General features: G+C 43.5%; 1 protein-coding gene across 1 annotated transcript in view; it reads left to right on the plus strand.

The window, feature by feature from the left end:
- Nucleotides 1-1839: 1839 nt before the first annotated feature.
- wnk1b (WNK lysine deficient protein kinase 1b) overlaps nt 1840-15178 on the plus strand; it is a gene marked incomplete at both ends in the record, with an annotated part of 74789 nt that continues 61450 nt past the window's right edge. The window contains one exon of the mRNA XM_079236124.1: nt 1840-2793. Within this exon, the coding sequence (XP_079092250.1) occupies nt 1840-2793 (954 nt within the window). The remainder of the gene's footprint in view (nt 2794-15178) is intronic.

Consider the following 15178-nt stretch of genomic DNA (forward strand, 5'->3'; position numbering starts at 1 on the left):
GACGGATTTCATTGAAGAAACACTATAGATGACTCAATGAAAATGTGACTATTATTCCGCGTGTCTCTTTGTTGCCGATAAGATGTGTGGAAACCTGTTGTTTCATACATGAAGTAATGCACTGTGAATGATCTCTGACATCTCACGCCAAAGCAGCTGCTGTTCCTCTGCATCACTGCCACTATGATGACAGAAGTTATCTCTCGGGTGTAATGTAAGGCAAATTGCAAATTCAGTAAGCATGTTTCCTACCAATTACTTTTCCGTAATGCAATACGGTAAAGTAATATAGCGCACACTGTCCTCAGATATGCACTCGGGCTCTGTGTGGTGGTTCGAGCTCCGTCACTCCGAGGGCCCCTCACCTCTTATGCTAAGCTGCTGAATTGCCACAGAGTAGCCTAACCTTGAGGTCAGCCCGGCAGTGGTGACTTTGGGCTAAATTTGGAGCGTCGGAGCAATTAGGCGCTCACTCTGCTGCATCACTCCGTTGCATTAACTACACGGGGGCCATTGGGAAGGAAAGGTCGTGGATGCAGATGTCTTTCTTGTTAACGAGCTTGAGTTGGAGATTAAAGATTGTGCTCAACCCAAGTAAAGTATTTACTGGTAAATCCCAAACAACGAGTTGTTTTGTGGACCCGAAGTCCGACTGAATCCTCTAACGACCACATTTGGAATAATTAATTGCTTGAGCAGTGCTTTAATTAATGAGAATAATCACATTTTGGTGCATGCAACCCTACTTTTTCTTGCCCGGATCTAGTTTACCTATTTTACCTCCCCAAATTGTTCAGAAGCATCCAAAGGAGGGTTTGACCTCTGCTCAGTGTTTTGGAGGAGCTGACAGATTTGTGATCTGATACCAAGAACTTGTGGCAGCATTTGGTTGACTTTTATTTCTCACCCTGCCTCGATCACTCTTACAGCTGGTCGCTGGCCAAATGGTAGTGACATGTTACGTTATCTGGCAGCTTGAACCAAGTATCATTTGGGGGGGTTCCCTTGAAGTTGTTCGGGTCAGTTAAGTAGTCCAGTGAAAGCAGATGGTGAATTTTGTGATGTTTGGTCTGATGTTTAAAGAAAATATAGTTTAATCTGACAGCTCTTTTCCTTCTCTCTTTTTATTATTAGTGACTAGGGCACAAGCGGATCAAGCTGGGCCAAGCTGGGCCAGGCTAGGCTAGGCCAGGCTAGGCCTACCTAATCCTCTGTCTGGCCTTACCAGGCAGGCCAGGAGCCTCTGCCGGGAGTCCCATCTTCAGCGAGCACTGGGGGCTTCAGCCTGATCTTCCAGAAGCTTCACCAGACCTCCACGCCAAGCGGTCACGGATTGGATTCCAATCGCCTTTTGGTTTCATCAGCCTTTGGGTGGCCGTACTGGTCTGTTGTATCTCCTTCCATGTCGTGGATGTCCCTCTCTGGATGTTGGCAACAAGATGGATTCGGGTGTTAATTTGACGGTTGTCACCTCATTGCAGTGCTTGCATCCCCCCTCCTTTGACTGGCTTTCCCCCTTTCCCTCCCCGATCTTAAAGCGAAAGCTCCTTCCTCTATCTAGGGGCTTCCCTGGGCCCTGTACAGAAGGCCCTTGTAGGAACTGTCGGTTGTCTTGTTGAAACCGTTGACCGAGCAAAGAGGAAGTAGAGCTACCCATCCGCTTTTCCTTTCCCAGGAGGTTCATCGGCGGTTGGAGAGCTTTCCGTTTGAAAAAAGAAGCTTGCTAGTTGAGATTAGTGCTCGCATTAACACACATAGCTTGCTCTGATTTCTCACAACAAATAAGTCCTTATTTATTCGTACAGAATCCTGTTTTGTGGTCTGAGCCTCGGGGAAAGAATGTCTGAAAGCAATAGCAGCAGCAACGCGGTAATATTCATTGCCCCGGCGCCTCCTCCTCCTCCCTCTGCCTCTCCCTGTCCATCACCCCAGACCCCCCATAAGAATGTGAACGGCTCTGCCAGTTCAGACATGCTCGTGATGGAGAAGCTCAGTGTACACCCTGAGGTCCAACGCCGGCGCCACACGATGGATAGAGACTCTAGAATAGCCGAGCACCGTTTCTTCCGCCGAAGTGTCATTTGCGACTCCAACGCCACAGCTTTGGACCTGCCCAGCAAAGCTGCTGTGATACTCACCTCACCACCAGACTGCGAAGGGCTGCCCACCTTCTTCCTTCTGCAGCCCTCAGGTCCTGGACCTGGGGCACAAGACGCCGAAGGCGGGGAGGTCCCTCGAGGTCCCCATGCGCAAAGCTCGACCCTTCAGCTTGGTCTTGGTGGGGCAGTAGCGGAGGGGCACATAGAAAATGCTGAGGAAGATTTAGGTGAGGGCAGTATCACGGTTGCTGTTCCCACCATCGGCAGTATTGTTCAAGACCATAGCGCAGATGGGGCAATAAAAGAGTCCACCCCGACAGTGTTGGATGTTACCGACAATACGGTAGGCAAACCGCCTGATGTCATATTGCGTCCCAGAGGGCCAGAGGACCCGCAACAGGTGGTAAAGGACGGAAAAGTGCTAAAGAGTGTGGATAGTGTTAGCAGTCCGACCGAGGAGAAAGAGAAGGAGACAGAGGAGGAGAAGGAGCTGGCGAAAATCCGGGCAGAGCAGAGGGAGGCCGAGAAACGAGTGCAAGAGGATATAGAGGAGGTGGAGACGAAAGCCGTGGGGACTTCACCAGATGGGCGCTTTCTGAAATTTGACATCGAGCTTGGAAGAGGGTCCTTTAAGACGGTGTACAAGGGACTGGATACAGAGACTACTGTGGAAGTGGCATGGTGCGAGCTCCAGGTGAGTCCAACTCATAAAACTGTCACCTCTTCACTGGCTTATCTGGCTCAGACTTTAATTAAATGTCATTTTGTGGTTGTCTTTGAGGTGTCTGGGTTCCATCCAGGTGCTGAGTTGAATTTCTTTTTTTTCCAATGATTTCTTTCCTATTTTCATCTTTAAAACGAAATCACTGATGTGTGAGAACTTCCTGCTCAAGTGCTTTTCTGAAGAAATTTTCACAAAGTGAGATCGCAATCTGATTGAGACTGAGATACTAGAGCATGTTACATCCTGCATAAAGCATGTGTTCGAGGTTTTGATTTTTTTTAATGCATTTTAGTTCAAGCGTGACTAGTTTATAAGGGCCGTAGGCCGAATCTTTCAGCAGACGGTAAAGGGCAACAGTGGAGAAACATTTTAATCAGATGCTTTCTATCAACAACATGTTTGGTTGATACTCAGAGCAGAAACAATAAGGTTGTTCATGCTCAGAACTCTCCCTGAACAGGAATAATTTTGATTTTAATCAATTTGTTTTAGTTGCTTTGCTTTTAATTGCGCATAACCTTGTGTGTCTTAAGTTGAGGTTGTGTTTCAGATTTGTTTTCTGAAGATGCTCCAACTGTTTTATATTTCAGTAATATAGACATGTGCCAGCTCCTTGGGGCCGTATTTGTATGATGTCAACATTTCTCCCAAGTTTTGCCAACATCTCCATTGGGACTCTGTCAGATATTTTGTCAGTCGTACAAAATCAAACTAGGGAGGTCTGGTGCAACCCCTGCGCGCCACTGTGGCTCAGGCCCTACTTTTCTTGTTACTCATGTTTTAAAAAAAAGTATTTCCACATCCCTGCAGGTTATACGGTTTCAATGTTATTCAAGGTCATTGTACAACAGAGTTGCACATCAAAATGCAGTTTGTAGTCTAATTTTGCTATCCAAGAAAAACAGACAAACTCCTCACAGGCGGAAGAGAGAACCTGCTCTGAAGTCTGGTGGTACGGCAGCTGATGCCTCTGTATCTTTTTCCACAAGGCAGCAGCTGAGTCTCTGGTGTAAACGGTCGATTAAAAAAAAAAAAAAAAAGTGTATGAAAGGATGATGTGGTGCATCCTACCATCACAAGTAGCCTAAATGAGTATTGAATGAAGGAGAAGAGGCCCAAATGCTAAAGTGCTGAGGCATGTGTTTGATTTCCCGATTGTTGTGGCAGCTTGATGCGTGTAGAATGTAGGATGAAGTTTGTAGGACTGCTTAGAGAAGTTATCTTCTGACTAGAGACTTCCTTGGCAATACCCCCTGACTGTTTGGGAACCTTAGGGTACTACAACTGAATGAGAAACACTGCTGCATCTCTCACCTGCTTGTCTCAGTTATGGCGGCAGGTTACTTCCTAGTCGCTCCAGTATATAGTTTCTCCGTGACTATAACAAGACTGGTTCTATCAAGCTCCCAATCAGCTCGATAGATACATAAAGGTTCAAAATGAAGATGAAATCATGCACACCGTGTGAAACATGAGACAGGATGACATAGTTCACTACAGGATGCGGTTGCTGCATTATTATGTGTGAGTGTGTGAGTGTTGAGAGGAAGAGACATGTAGAGCATTTAGATGTGGTGGGAAAGGTGAGTAATAAAAAATAAAAAATAGTGTCTTTCTTTGCAGCTCGTGTTAAGTAGTCCCAAAGACAAAAGGTTCGGTAGTTTGAAATATGAATAACGGTTCCAGCTGGTTATGTATCGTTGACTAAGCTGAGGTCATGTGGAACCGCTTGCTCTGATGAAACTCTTGATACTGTTCCAGTGAAAAAGATTACGAGATTAAAATGTTTACTTCCTGTCTGATATTCAGCAGTTGTTCTGCACCACAACATATTGACATACAGTAAGTAATTTGTACTACGACAGAAATCAAACCACAACATTTCTTTTCTCCCTTTTATGATGTTTTCCCTGTCATCTCCATCACAAGATGCACCTCGAGTCCTCCTGATTCTCCGGAGCTAAAATCAGCTTCGCCTGATGCCCAGCGTCTAGGAGACGACAGTTTGTTTATCAGAAAACAAACATGGAGCGTTCTCCCTTTGCAACACATGCTTCTTTCTTCCTCTTATATATCTCTCTGTCTCTTATTTGTCAAAAAGGGGAAAACCTGTTTTTTCTTGACGGGGTTCTGAGTCTTCATCAGGTCAGATTCAGACCTGAGACTGATATTTTCTTTTTTTTTTTTTTTTTTTTTATTTTTTTTTTAAACTTGCAGTTTGACACAGACTTTATCTTATGATTATTCAACCAAAGATGACTGAGCAACTGCTGACATGTGGCAGAATGGTGGGAGTAAAGTTACATGCACACACATGCAGGCACACACGCGTAACAGCCAATCCCATTCACTCACTGGGTGGGCATGGGAACCAGAGATCTGTGGGAGTCGGGATCATCTGGAACTTGCTGGTTTTCTGTATGTGGAAACGTGTGCATGGATGTATATGTGTGTCTTTCCATCCCTTTGACTCACTGTAATATGTTTTAAATATTTGGTGGTGTGTGTTTCAGAGATAGTTCTGGGGTGTGGCAGCTTTACATTCTTTGGCATCTGATCCAAAGCAGGTTAACTTCTGTTTGCAGGAGAATCCAGAGATGGGTGTAAACAAGAGGAGCAGATAGTTTGCTTAAGCTTCAGAGAAGAAATGGATTGATTAATAGATGGTGGAGTGGAGAGAAGGAGAAGGACGGTCACTCGGCTTATCTTAAGGTGCCCTGTCTGGCTGCATGGTAATGATGATGGATGGGAAAGAAGAGGCTGACGCAGTTCTCTTGGAATGAAAGATAATGGAGAAGGGATCCCTTTAATCTTCCGTTACAAACCTAGAAATACCTTTAGCGCTGTTGGTTTCTGTTAACTATTTTAAATGACTTAAAAGACTTCTATCAGGTAGGAAAGTAGTGGGTACACATTTGCATGAGATAAAGTTAAGAGTGAGACGACCACAAGAACGTCAGAGGAGAAAGGAGAAGTGGGGCGGGAAAGGAAAGAAATGAAGTTCTATAAGAGGGCAGGGATGAAGGGAGGAGGGGAAAAGGTCAAAGTTCAGCCCCCCTGTGTCTGAGGCGATCACTAGGAGCCTGTCCAGCGTTCAGCTAACTGGTAAAGGGGGTAGAGTGAGATGGAGGCGCAAAGGGAAAAAGTGGAAATTAAATGCATTTAAAAAGTAGAAAATGTCCTTTTTAGATAACTTTTGGTAACAGGTGGTCGGAGGTGATTTAGGAGGAAGGGGGAGGATCAAGGGAGTGAGGACATTTCAGGAACGTGAGTTTAAGGAAGAGGGAGGTGATCGTGGAAGAGATTTCAGTGAGAGAATAGAGAAATGGGAAACATGGGTAGGAGGGAGGGAGGGTAGAAGTGGGAGAGGAAAGACAAAAGAAATGAAAGGGGAGGAGGGGGAGGGGGAGGAGCAGAGAAAAACTGAGGACGAAAAGAAGAGGGACCCCAAATCTCACACACACACACACACACACACACACACACACACACACACACACACACACACACACACACACACACACACACACACACACACATGCTTTTTGGAGCTTCAAGGCTGTGCATATTGCACCAAAGCAGAATTTATTTATTTATTTTTGTCATGAAAATCATAGGTACATTTGATTGTTTTAATTACAATGTTATACCTTTTGCAAACTACTATCATACATTGCAGTGAAATGTTATGTTGCTAAGTCGTAGCACTGCGGTCTCCTGACAAGCAAATAAAATCTAGCAAGGCTAATGAATGTGGCTCACTTTGTCCAATTTTAGCATTGCGGCAATTTGTTGACAGTGATGACCTATTTTAACCTGACACTGGCCTGGAAACTGTCCATTAGTTGCTAAAAAGGGGAGGAGGGAGGGACACAACATGAGGGAGAGCAGAAGGAAGGAAGAGGATATTGAAATGTTTGTCAAGTGTTGATCAGACATTAAAAAAATGTCCCAAAAGCTGTTTTACTGAACAATGGATTATCTGTTGCACTTTATCTCAAATTACAAATGCAGATTGCGAATCGTATCTGTATACATTTTCTTAGATATTACTGTATTTGACATATTAAACCACCCTGATGCCCAGTTTCCAAACTCCAATTATTGTTGGAGCTGGTGAACCATTACTTGTAAATATTTTGAGTTGAAGATGATACATACAAGTATAAACAGGGATTCAAAGCTGCATCCTGAAAGATAAATATCCCCAGATTACTCCAGTGCAGCAGAGCTGAGGTGAAACTAGGTTAGACTTTCCAGAGGTTCATATTTCCCTTACAAAACAGCACACTGCAGCTGTGTCAAGCCTTCGGCAGAGGCTCGTTCTCAGTGGTGATTGAGTCGCTATAAAGTAGTATTAGCCACCCGCAAAACACACACAGACACACACACTGACAAAATGCATGGAAACTGTGTTTGCAGTTAAAACATGTTCTCGTAAATGATTTTAATGCTGGCTACTCCTTATTAGCAGTTTAGCTGGTGTGTGTGTGTGTGTGTGTATACACACACGTGCTTCAGCTAGCTTTGGGGATTATTAACTTATTAATTTTTGCTGATTCTCGCCGCAGATGAGCTCAACTGTTCAATGATAGAGAACTTCAACTGGAAATGTTTTTTTTACTCTGCAGATATTTTCTGTGTTTTTAATGTGACGGACGAATGGGTTTTGTGGACTGCGTAGTTCAAGACAGGTGTTGGTAAATGGCTTGTAGGTCAGATGCAGATTGGCTATAAATCACCATGATAACATCCCCCATAATACTGTTACTCTTTAAGTCGAGCGGTAAAACTTGGCTGATTCTGCATCTCAATTTAGGAAGCTAGCAGTCGCAAGGCCAAACACGTTTGTTTCCTGTCATGTAAATTACTGGAATGACGGGCTTTTCTGAGAATTGTTAAGAGTGCCAAAAGCCCAACTCGGCTTGATTTATGAGTGATGAAACACCCCGGCCTGAGGTCGCTAAGTGTTTAGCTCTGGTATTGCAGATGACAGAGGATAATGCACATTTTCTTTCTTTTTCTTCATTGATTTTATTGCTCGTTCTCTATAGCACCCAGTCCAGTCCGCCTTTTGCTTTGTCTTTGTCCCGCCATATTTGGGACTCACGCTCTGCCTCACCCTCTCTGTGTCTCTGTCATGTGTCAGTAACCAGCTGTGAGCGACAAAGGAAGGGAGACTGAGAAGCTGTCACTTCCTCATATGCAAACCGTCCCTGTGCTTCCTTCCGTGTAATGCGCACACACGCATGCACGCACGCGTGTGCGTGTGTGTGTCGGAGTTTACCATAAAGTTAACAAGTAAGGTCAGGCCACCCCGCCTTAAGACTTTCATTAGTATTGATTTCAGTGGAAGGCTAAAGTGTCACATGGCCTAGTTGCTGTTTCAGGATTTGTTATTAGTGTGCAGACCTTCAGATAGTAACAGTGTAAATACAAGTATGTTTTAAAGTCGAATACAGTGTGCAGAGTCATTCAAATACAGTAAAAAATACGGCATGTAGTCTATGCTTCCACTCACGGGAGCGGAGCACTTCATCACACACGCACACATAAATGCCACTTGATAGCTTTCAGGCTTTCGATATGTGTGCTAACAGTTTAGTTATGTGTGACTGTGTGTGTTTGCTCCGAGTGAAGTATGACTGACCTTTCTCCCTCCCACTCTCTGTGTTTATTTAGTAGAAAAAGAAGGAAGTGTCATCCTGAACCCAGAGTTTTGAGTGTTTGTGCAAGTCAAGAGAGCTGAATATGCTGAAGTGTTTTGGCACCTTTTAGAGAAAGTCATCCAGCGACTGAAAAGCGCTGAGGGAGAGATGCTTTCGAAAACTGCTGAGGGTGTGTGTGTGTGTGTGTGTGTGTGTGTGTGTGTGTGTGTGTGTACCCGTACATGTTGGTAAGCATGTGGACTTTGTGATAATTACAGTGCGGCATAATTGGAATCGGGGTGTGTGCGCGTGTGTGTTGACTCATGGAAAGGCTATGCATGCTCACAGCTGATGTAGGGATTGTGTGTGTGTGTGTGTGTGTGTGTGTGTTAAGAGGTTAATGCATCATGAGACATGATGACATAGCTCACACTCTGTTTTTATATTCTCTTTGTCTCTCAGTAGTTCTCTCTTTCTTCTTCCCATCCCTTATTTGCTCTTTTCAATCAGATTCGCGCCTCCCTCTCGTTATCTCCTCCATCTATTCCTTCATTATTTTCTTTGCCTCATCTGTTTCTCTCTCAGTCTTAATCCCTAGCTCTTCCCCTGAAATCTCTCTTTTCCTCCTTTTCATTGAAAACATAAAAATGAGTGATTTTTGTTTGTCTGATTCCTCCTTCACGGCTGCTTACTCATTCACTTCATCATTGATCTTTTTGTAATCTCCATTTTAAAGGGTATTATCAAGGCATCTCTGATCTGCTATCTGAGAAATATAGGACCTGCTTTTGAGCCAACAACACTGCTGCACCACTACATTATATTCAGTACTGTCCTCAAGGAAGCCCTGAATCTCTGTAGTCATTTAGATTTTTTTACTGACTGCAACCTAGATACACACACACACACACACACACACACACACACACACACACACACACACACACACACACACACACACACACACACACACACACACACACACACACACACACAGTAGCCTGACGAAATGCGAGTGTGTGTGTGTGCGCTTGATTACCGAAAAGAGGGTTATTGTTTTTCCACTTTGTATTTTTTTTTTTGCCAGGAAACTGTAAAACAATACTGACATTGTGAGCATAATCACTTCCTGGAAATTCCGAGCCACGATTGGCCGACAGTTACGGATCAGAGGCAGGGGATTGGGTCACGTTGTTTTGAGCCAGAAATGACAAATCTGGGATCAGATGAACAGCTTTCTACTTCCTCAGACACAATGCAACTACAGTGGATGCAGCAAGCGAAACCCGAGGCACTGTACCATCCACCGAAAATGTTATTTGAAACTCTTACTCAGCGTGACCTACACGGAGAGAGCAGGTCCTCAAGGATACTTTATTTTCTTTTGTTTAATTGATAGGAATTCAGTGTCTGGCTGAAATGCCTCTTGCATATAAACGGCAACAGTCTCCCAGTTTTCCCAGATGGTTCGCTCTGGTTGAAATGACACGTTGAATATTTCAACTGAAGGGCACTGAATTCAGTGGCATCACCACACCGGCACTGACTTACTGCTTGAGCTGCAGAAATGATGAGGCAAGAATAAATGCAGAGACTCTGACATTTGGATTCCATTTCCAAGTGCCATAAAGTCAATTTTTTTTTTTTTAATATATTGTATTCCGACAATAAATATGGAGAATCTACTCAGTGTTTTATGCCTGTTTTTCTCGGTTTATTGCCTCCATTTCACCTCCGTGTCCCCATCAGTTTCACTTTTGTCAACGACAACATTTCTCGCAGGTCTGTCTGTCCTAAAAGAGATATCTTATCCTAAGGTTTCTTCTGACCTGGCTTCATGCTGCTCCACTTTGATTAATAGTTGTCTCTATTTGATTAAATGCTAATCACATTACATTAAACCGACTCATGACTAGTAAACAACATCAAGAGAATGGAACTACAGTTGCAGGCTGGTATCTCTGATAACAACAGATCAACCACCGACGGCAGGGCTGAATGCATGTCCATAAGACCAGTGTGCCTTCTTTCCAGTAAGAAAGAGTGTGAGTGTGTGTGTGTGTGTGACCTCAGTCTAAAATAGATCTAGTCTCTAAACTGCTGGTCACCTGCATCAGCGTAAAGTGACCTGGGCCGCACATCTAAGCTTTGGCTCTACCGCGGCTCTTTGGCTCACTGTGCCTGTCTTTTTTTTATTTTTTTATACGTGTGTGTTTAGGGTGCGTTTGCTTTTGTTTGTGCACCGTGTGTGTGTGTGTGTGTGTGTGTGTGTGAGCTCCTGTTTCTTTGTGTTCGCCTCTTATTCTCTCACTGTGTGTGTGTGTGTGTGTTTGGGGAGGGGGCAGCTCCTTGGTTTCATTGTCCCTCTCCCAGATTCCCCACATTCCAACAATAAGATGTCATCTCTTAATGGAAGGGTGTGTGTGTGTGTGTGTGTGTGTGTGTGTGTGTGTGTGTGTGTGTGTGTGTGTGTGTGTGTGTGTGTGTTAGCCGGGGTGAATATATGATCAGTCTGTGTAATCTCAACTCCCTATAGATTAACGTCAGGGCCTTTTCCTGGTGACGTCACTTTGCAACATGTTTTGTTTCCTTGATAGTTGTGCTGATAGATGCTGCAGGATGACATAGTTTTGTAGGCCACCCAGAATGTAGCATCCACTGGTTCCACAAAAAGCCAATAGGATTATTGCAGAAAATAAACTCTGTGGCAAACAAATGTTTGTGATACTCACAGTTTGATCAAGATAATCTTTACACATGAAACAAAATGAACAGAAACAAAAAGCTTTCATATAAGTAGCCTGGATTTACTGTGATATTTACCGATGGCTGTATAAATGCAGCAACACTCGCCAACGCGGTACGAAACGTAGACCAACAATCGGATCTTTGAGATGCGATATGTCTATATTAAGAGACTTAAAGTAAAACCAATTGATGCTCATGATACCGAAGAAAAACAACAGAATTGGTTTGGGGTTTAACAAGTTCACTTGTGTCTGGAAATAGAACCGAAGAACGGCGAGACAGAAAGAACAAAGTGTTGTATTGATGCGCTCTGTCTGTGTGCAACTGTGCGTCTCTCTCTCTCTCTCTCTCCCCCCATCCCCCCTTGGTTATCCATCTTCCATGACCTTAACTAAAGCCTTTGAGGGGAAAGGGGAGAGACGGATCCAATAGAGAGACGAGATGGGATTTTTCCCTCATTTTTTTTGTCTGTTCTATAAATAGCAGCAGACTGTCATCTGCTGAGCCATAACTAGAGCAGAATGAGTGGAGGCTGTGGCTGCATGTGTCAGAGTGGATATTTGTGTCATTGTGTGTGTGTGTGGAGTCTACTTTCTACTCACCTAAAAAAAAAAAAATAGAAGATTTAAAGCTTTGAAACCAAGGTTGGAGAAATGATACTTTACTGTAATGTTGCACTAAAGTTCGGGATTGAAGAGCTTAAATCTGCCTCGTGAAATATTTATATTTAGTCTACTTGTTAGTTTACCTCAAAATGTGAAATACTTCTGATAGTGTAGTACATTTTTCAGGGGCTATTAGCATAATGTTGGATGACAGTTTTGATGTTTAATTAAGCGGATATTCCCCTGAAAATGTATGTTTTTAGTTTTAAACTCGTGGCTCTAAAAGGTTTGCAGCGTGCTCCTTTGCTGGGCTGTAATTGGCATGTTTTGGTGATGAGAGTAGTGTATGAGCATACAGATGAGCAGTGGTGAAGGGAATTATAGGGTAGCGACCAACGCTAACTTTCATTCTTGATTAATCTGCAGATCAATTGATGGTTTTGTCCATCAATTGTCTGCAAATGGTCCCACAGCTCATCCAGAGAAAGACCACACGATTTTAAATGTTTTTCTTTGATGTACTTAACCTAATGTGACGTCATCATCGGTTATGTTAGCGGCATCGGCCATGAGAAGCCGGTAATCATCGGAAACGGCTCTGAAAAGCCATGCACTTCTTCCCTTCAAAGTAATCAATCCTTTCATTTGAGAAGCTGGAGCCAGTGAATGCAATTTCACTTGAAACGCGACTAAAATGTTTAATTGATTATAAAAGTAGCTGCCGATCAACGTTCTGACTAATTGATCATCAATTTATTCTCCACTGACATTTGTTGCTCCACATGATAATTTATAGACGGCATCCCACTCTGATTGGCGTGATATATGAATTCATACGCTCATATTAGTCCTCTGCATGCGTTATTAATGCCACGTTAAATTGGATTGGAGTCCGATTTTCTGATTTTAATGGTCAGTTTCAAGGTGAGTTAGTGGAGAGCTAGTCTTCCTGCCACACTGCTGAGTCAATGAGAACAGGATACACACACACACACACTCTGTGGTGATGAGGTAGGAAGTTCTCCCCACCAGATTAGGAGTCAATCCGCATGAGCCACAGTTCGCATGATGTAATCACCACAGAGCGAGGTCACATGGATGGTATGCGACGCTCGGGGCCGTTGGAATTGAATGGGAAAGCCCCTTCTGTCTTTTTTAATGCCGTGGTCGGGTGAGAGGAAGAACAGCTGCGTCATTTGAAACCGGCGTCTGCCACAAATCATTTTAATGTGTAATAAACTATGATATGCCGGTGAGACGGAGTGTTTTGCTTTGAAAGTGCAACATGCTGTAAGAAACACTGCCGTAAATTTACATTTTTCCAGTCAGTAAATGTTGGTGTGAGTGTGCCGTCCCCCTTGTCAATCTCCCTGTCACTGATGAAGGCCATAAATCCTGTCGGCCTTGGGTTACATGTGGTTCTTGTCGGAGGTCACAGGGTCGCTGTCCACAGGGCTGCGTCATAAGCTGGGCGGTTTGAGGTTGAAGTCACCAAGTTCACCGAGATGATGAGATTCTGGATGCAGGAAGTGTTTGTTCCCCTGCGGTGGCGTTGCATTTATCTGAGAAATGAGTTTCTGAGATGAGACGGGATGTGGGAGTATTGCCCAGTGGTCTTACCTCAGAATCCAAGGGTCAGATGTTTGATCCTGGTAGCCGACTATGTCCCGTTGAGTGTCCTTTTATGGTAAATTCCCTGTTTTTATAACCTTGAGCTAATTGTTCTGCAACCGACCGAGTGGAGAGAAGCATACAGGTTTTACCTGTGAACAAAACGGTAGAACGTCCAAACCTATTCTTTCAATCAGAAAATAGCTGAAATCCACGAGATGTTCAATTCACAGTTGGTTAATAACTTGAACGTTTGACTTGGTCAGGAGTTTAGTTACATTCAATACAAAAATGAAGAACCGACAACAATGGGACACGTACACACGGAAGGGTTTTCACTTACAGTGATGTGATAACGAGCCAGATCTGTTCAAAAGATCTCCTCAAAAGGGAAAAGCCACAATTTCCCGGCATTATTTGTTGTACTAAAAGCCAAACTTTTTGACACAATGTCTTTGTTTGAGTGGATGTGTGCGTAGTGTGGCTAAAAGGTAGACGATACATTTACAAGTCACATATGGAAAATATTATGATGAAATTAATGATTTAATTTAATTTAGTTATGCGACGACTCCCTTCGACTGCTTTGGTTTCAGGGTCCTGACTAGAACGGAGCCGTCCTTAACGTTATCAGTAATTAGCTTTTCGGACCGCGACGAGTCAACATGTCTGCAATCAATCAAGGACTGATGAGCCTCAGGTGTGGAGCAGCACTTAGTATCCGCTCGAACACCCAACGTGTTGTACATAACATCACATACTTACATTACAACCAGTAATCATGCATGTTCCAACAGTTATATGTAACAAGTTATATGCCTGATAAATGATGTTAACTGTTCGCTGTTAATGAATTCAGACAGTTTTATAAAAGGTTTTAAATTCCACTGGCACATTTTATTTCAGCATTACAATGGAGTTATAATGGGATTTTTGTTGTCGGCCACTTACTATATGTGGAATATTGTTTCAGAATGATACGCGCAATGAGATTTTATTAACATAACTTGTTCCTGAGGTCAAACATCAGAGTGGTCATGAGTTGTTATGACTACAATATCTCACAAAACATTCATATTGTTGCTATTACAGCTATAATGCGCACACACAAGACAAACATTGTCCCACCCGTCTTTCCTGCTCACACAAAAACATGTGTGCGGCCACACACATACACACCCACACCCACACACACACTCTCAAATTATAACAAAGCAGAGTTGACGGAGCGGTCAGGTCTGTTTGTTTACTGTTGTCCTTCCTTTGTGTGCATGTCGTTATGTTGCGTTGTCTTTTCATTGTGTTACAAACAGCAAACCTGTGTCACCCTGTTGTTGACTGAGAAGAGGGCCGCACTCAGATGGAAGAAATGGAGGGATGGAGAAAGAGAGGGAGAGGGCAAATAAAATTAGAGAGAGACAGAAATGACGACCATGAAGATGTATAGTCGCAGAGAGATATGATTTGTCTGACCTGTGTGTAGGACTGGGCCTTTTTGAGAGGGTTTGTTTTACGGGTTTATAGTGTGCGTTTCCCCGGCCTTATCTGAAAGCCCCAGTTTGTACTCACTCCATCAATATTTGATTGGAAATATCTCTTGTTCTTCCTCTAGTGCCGAGTGTGCTCATGTGTGCAGATGAATGAGCTAATGGAGTTACAAGCAGTAAATACGTAGTCACGTAGCTACACTTACCATGTGTGTGCACAGGGGCATATTAGGGCTGCTACTGAAGCACAACCAGA

The sequence above is a fragment of the Taurulus bubalis genome, assembly GCF_910589615.1.
Source record: "Taurulus bubalis genome assembly, chromosome: 20".
NCBI lineage: Eukaryota > Metazoa > Chordata > Actinopteri > Perciformes > Cottidae > Taurulus > Taurulus bubalis.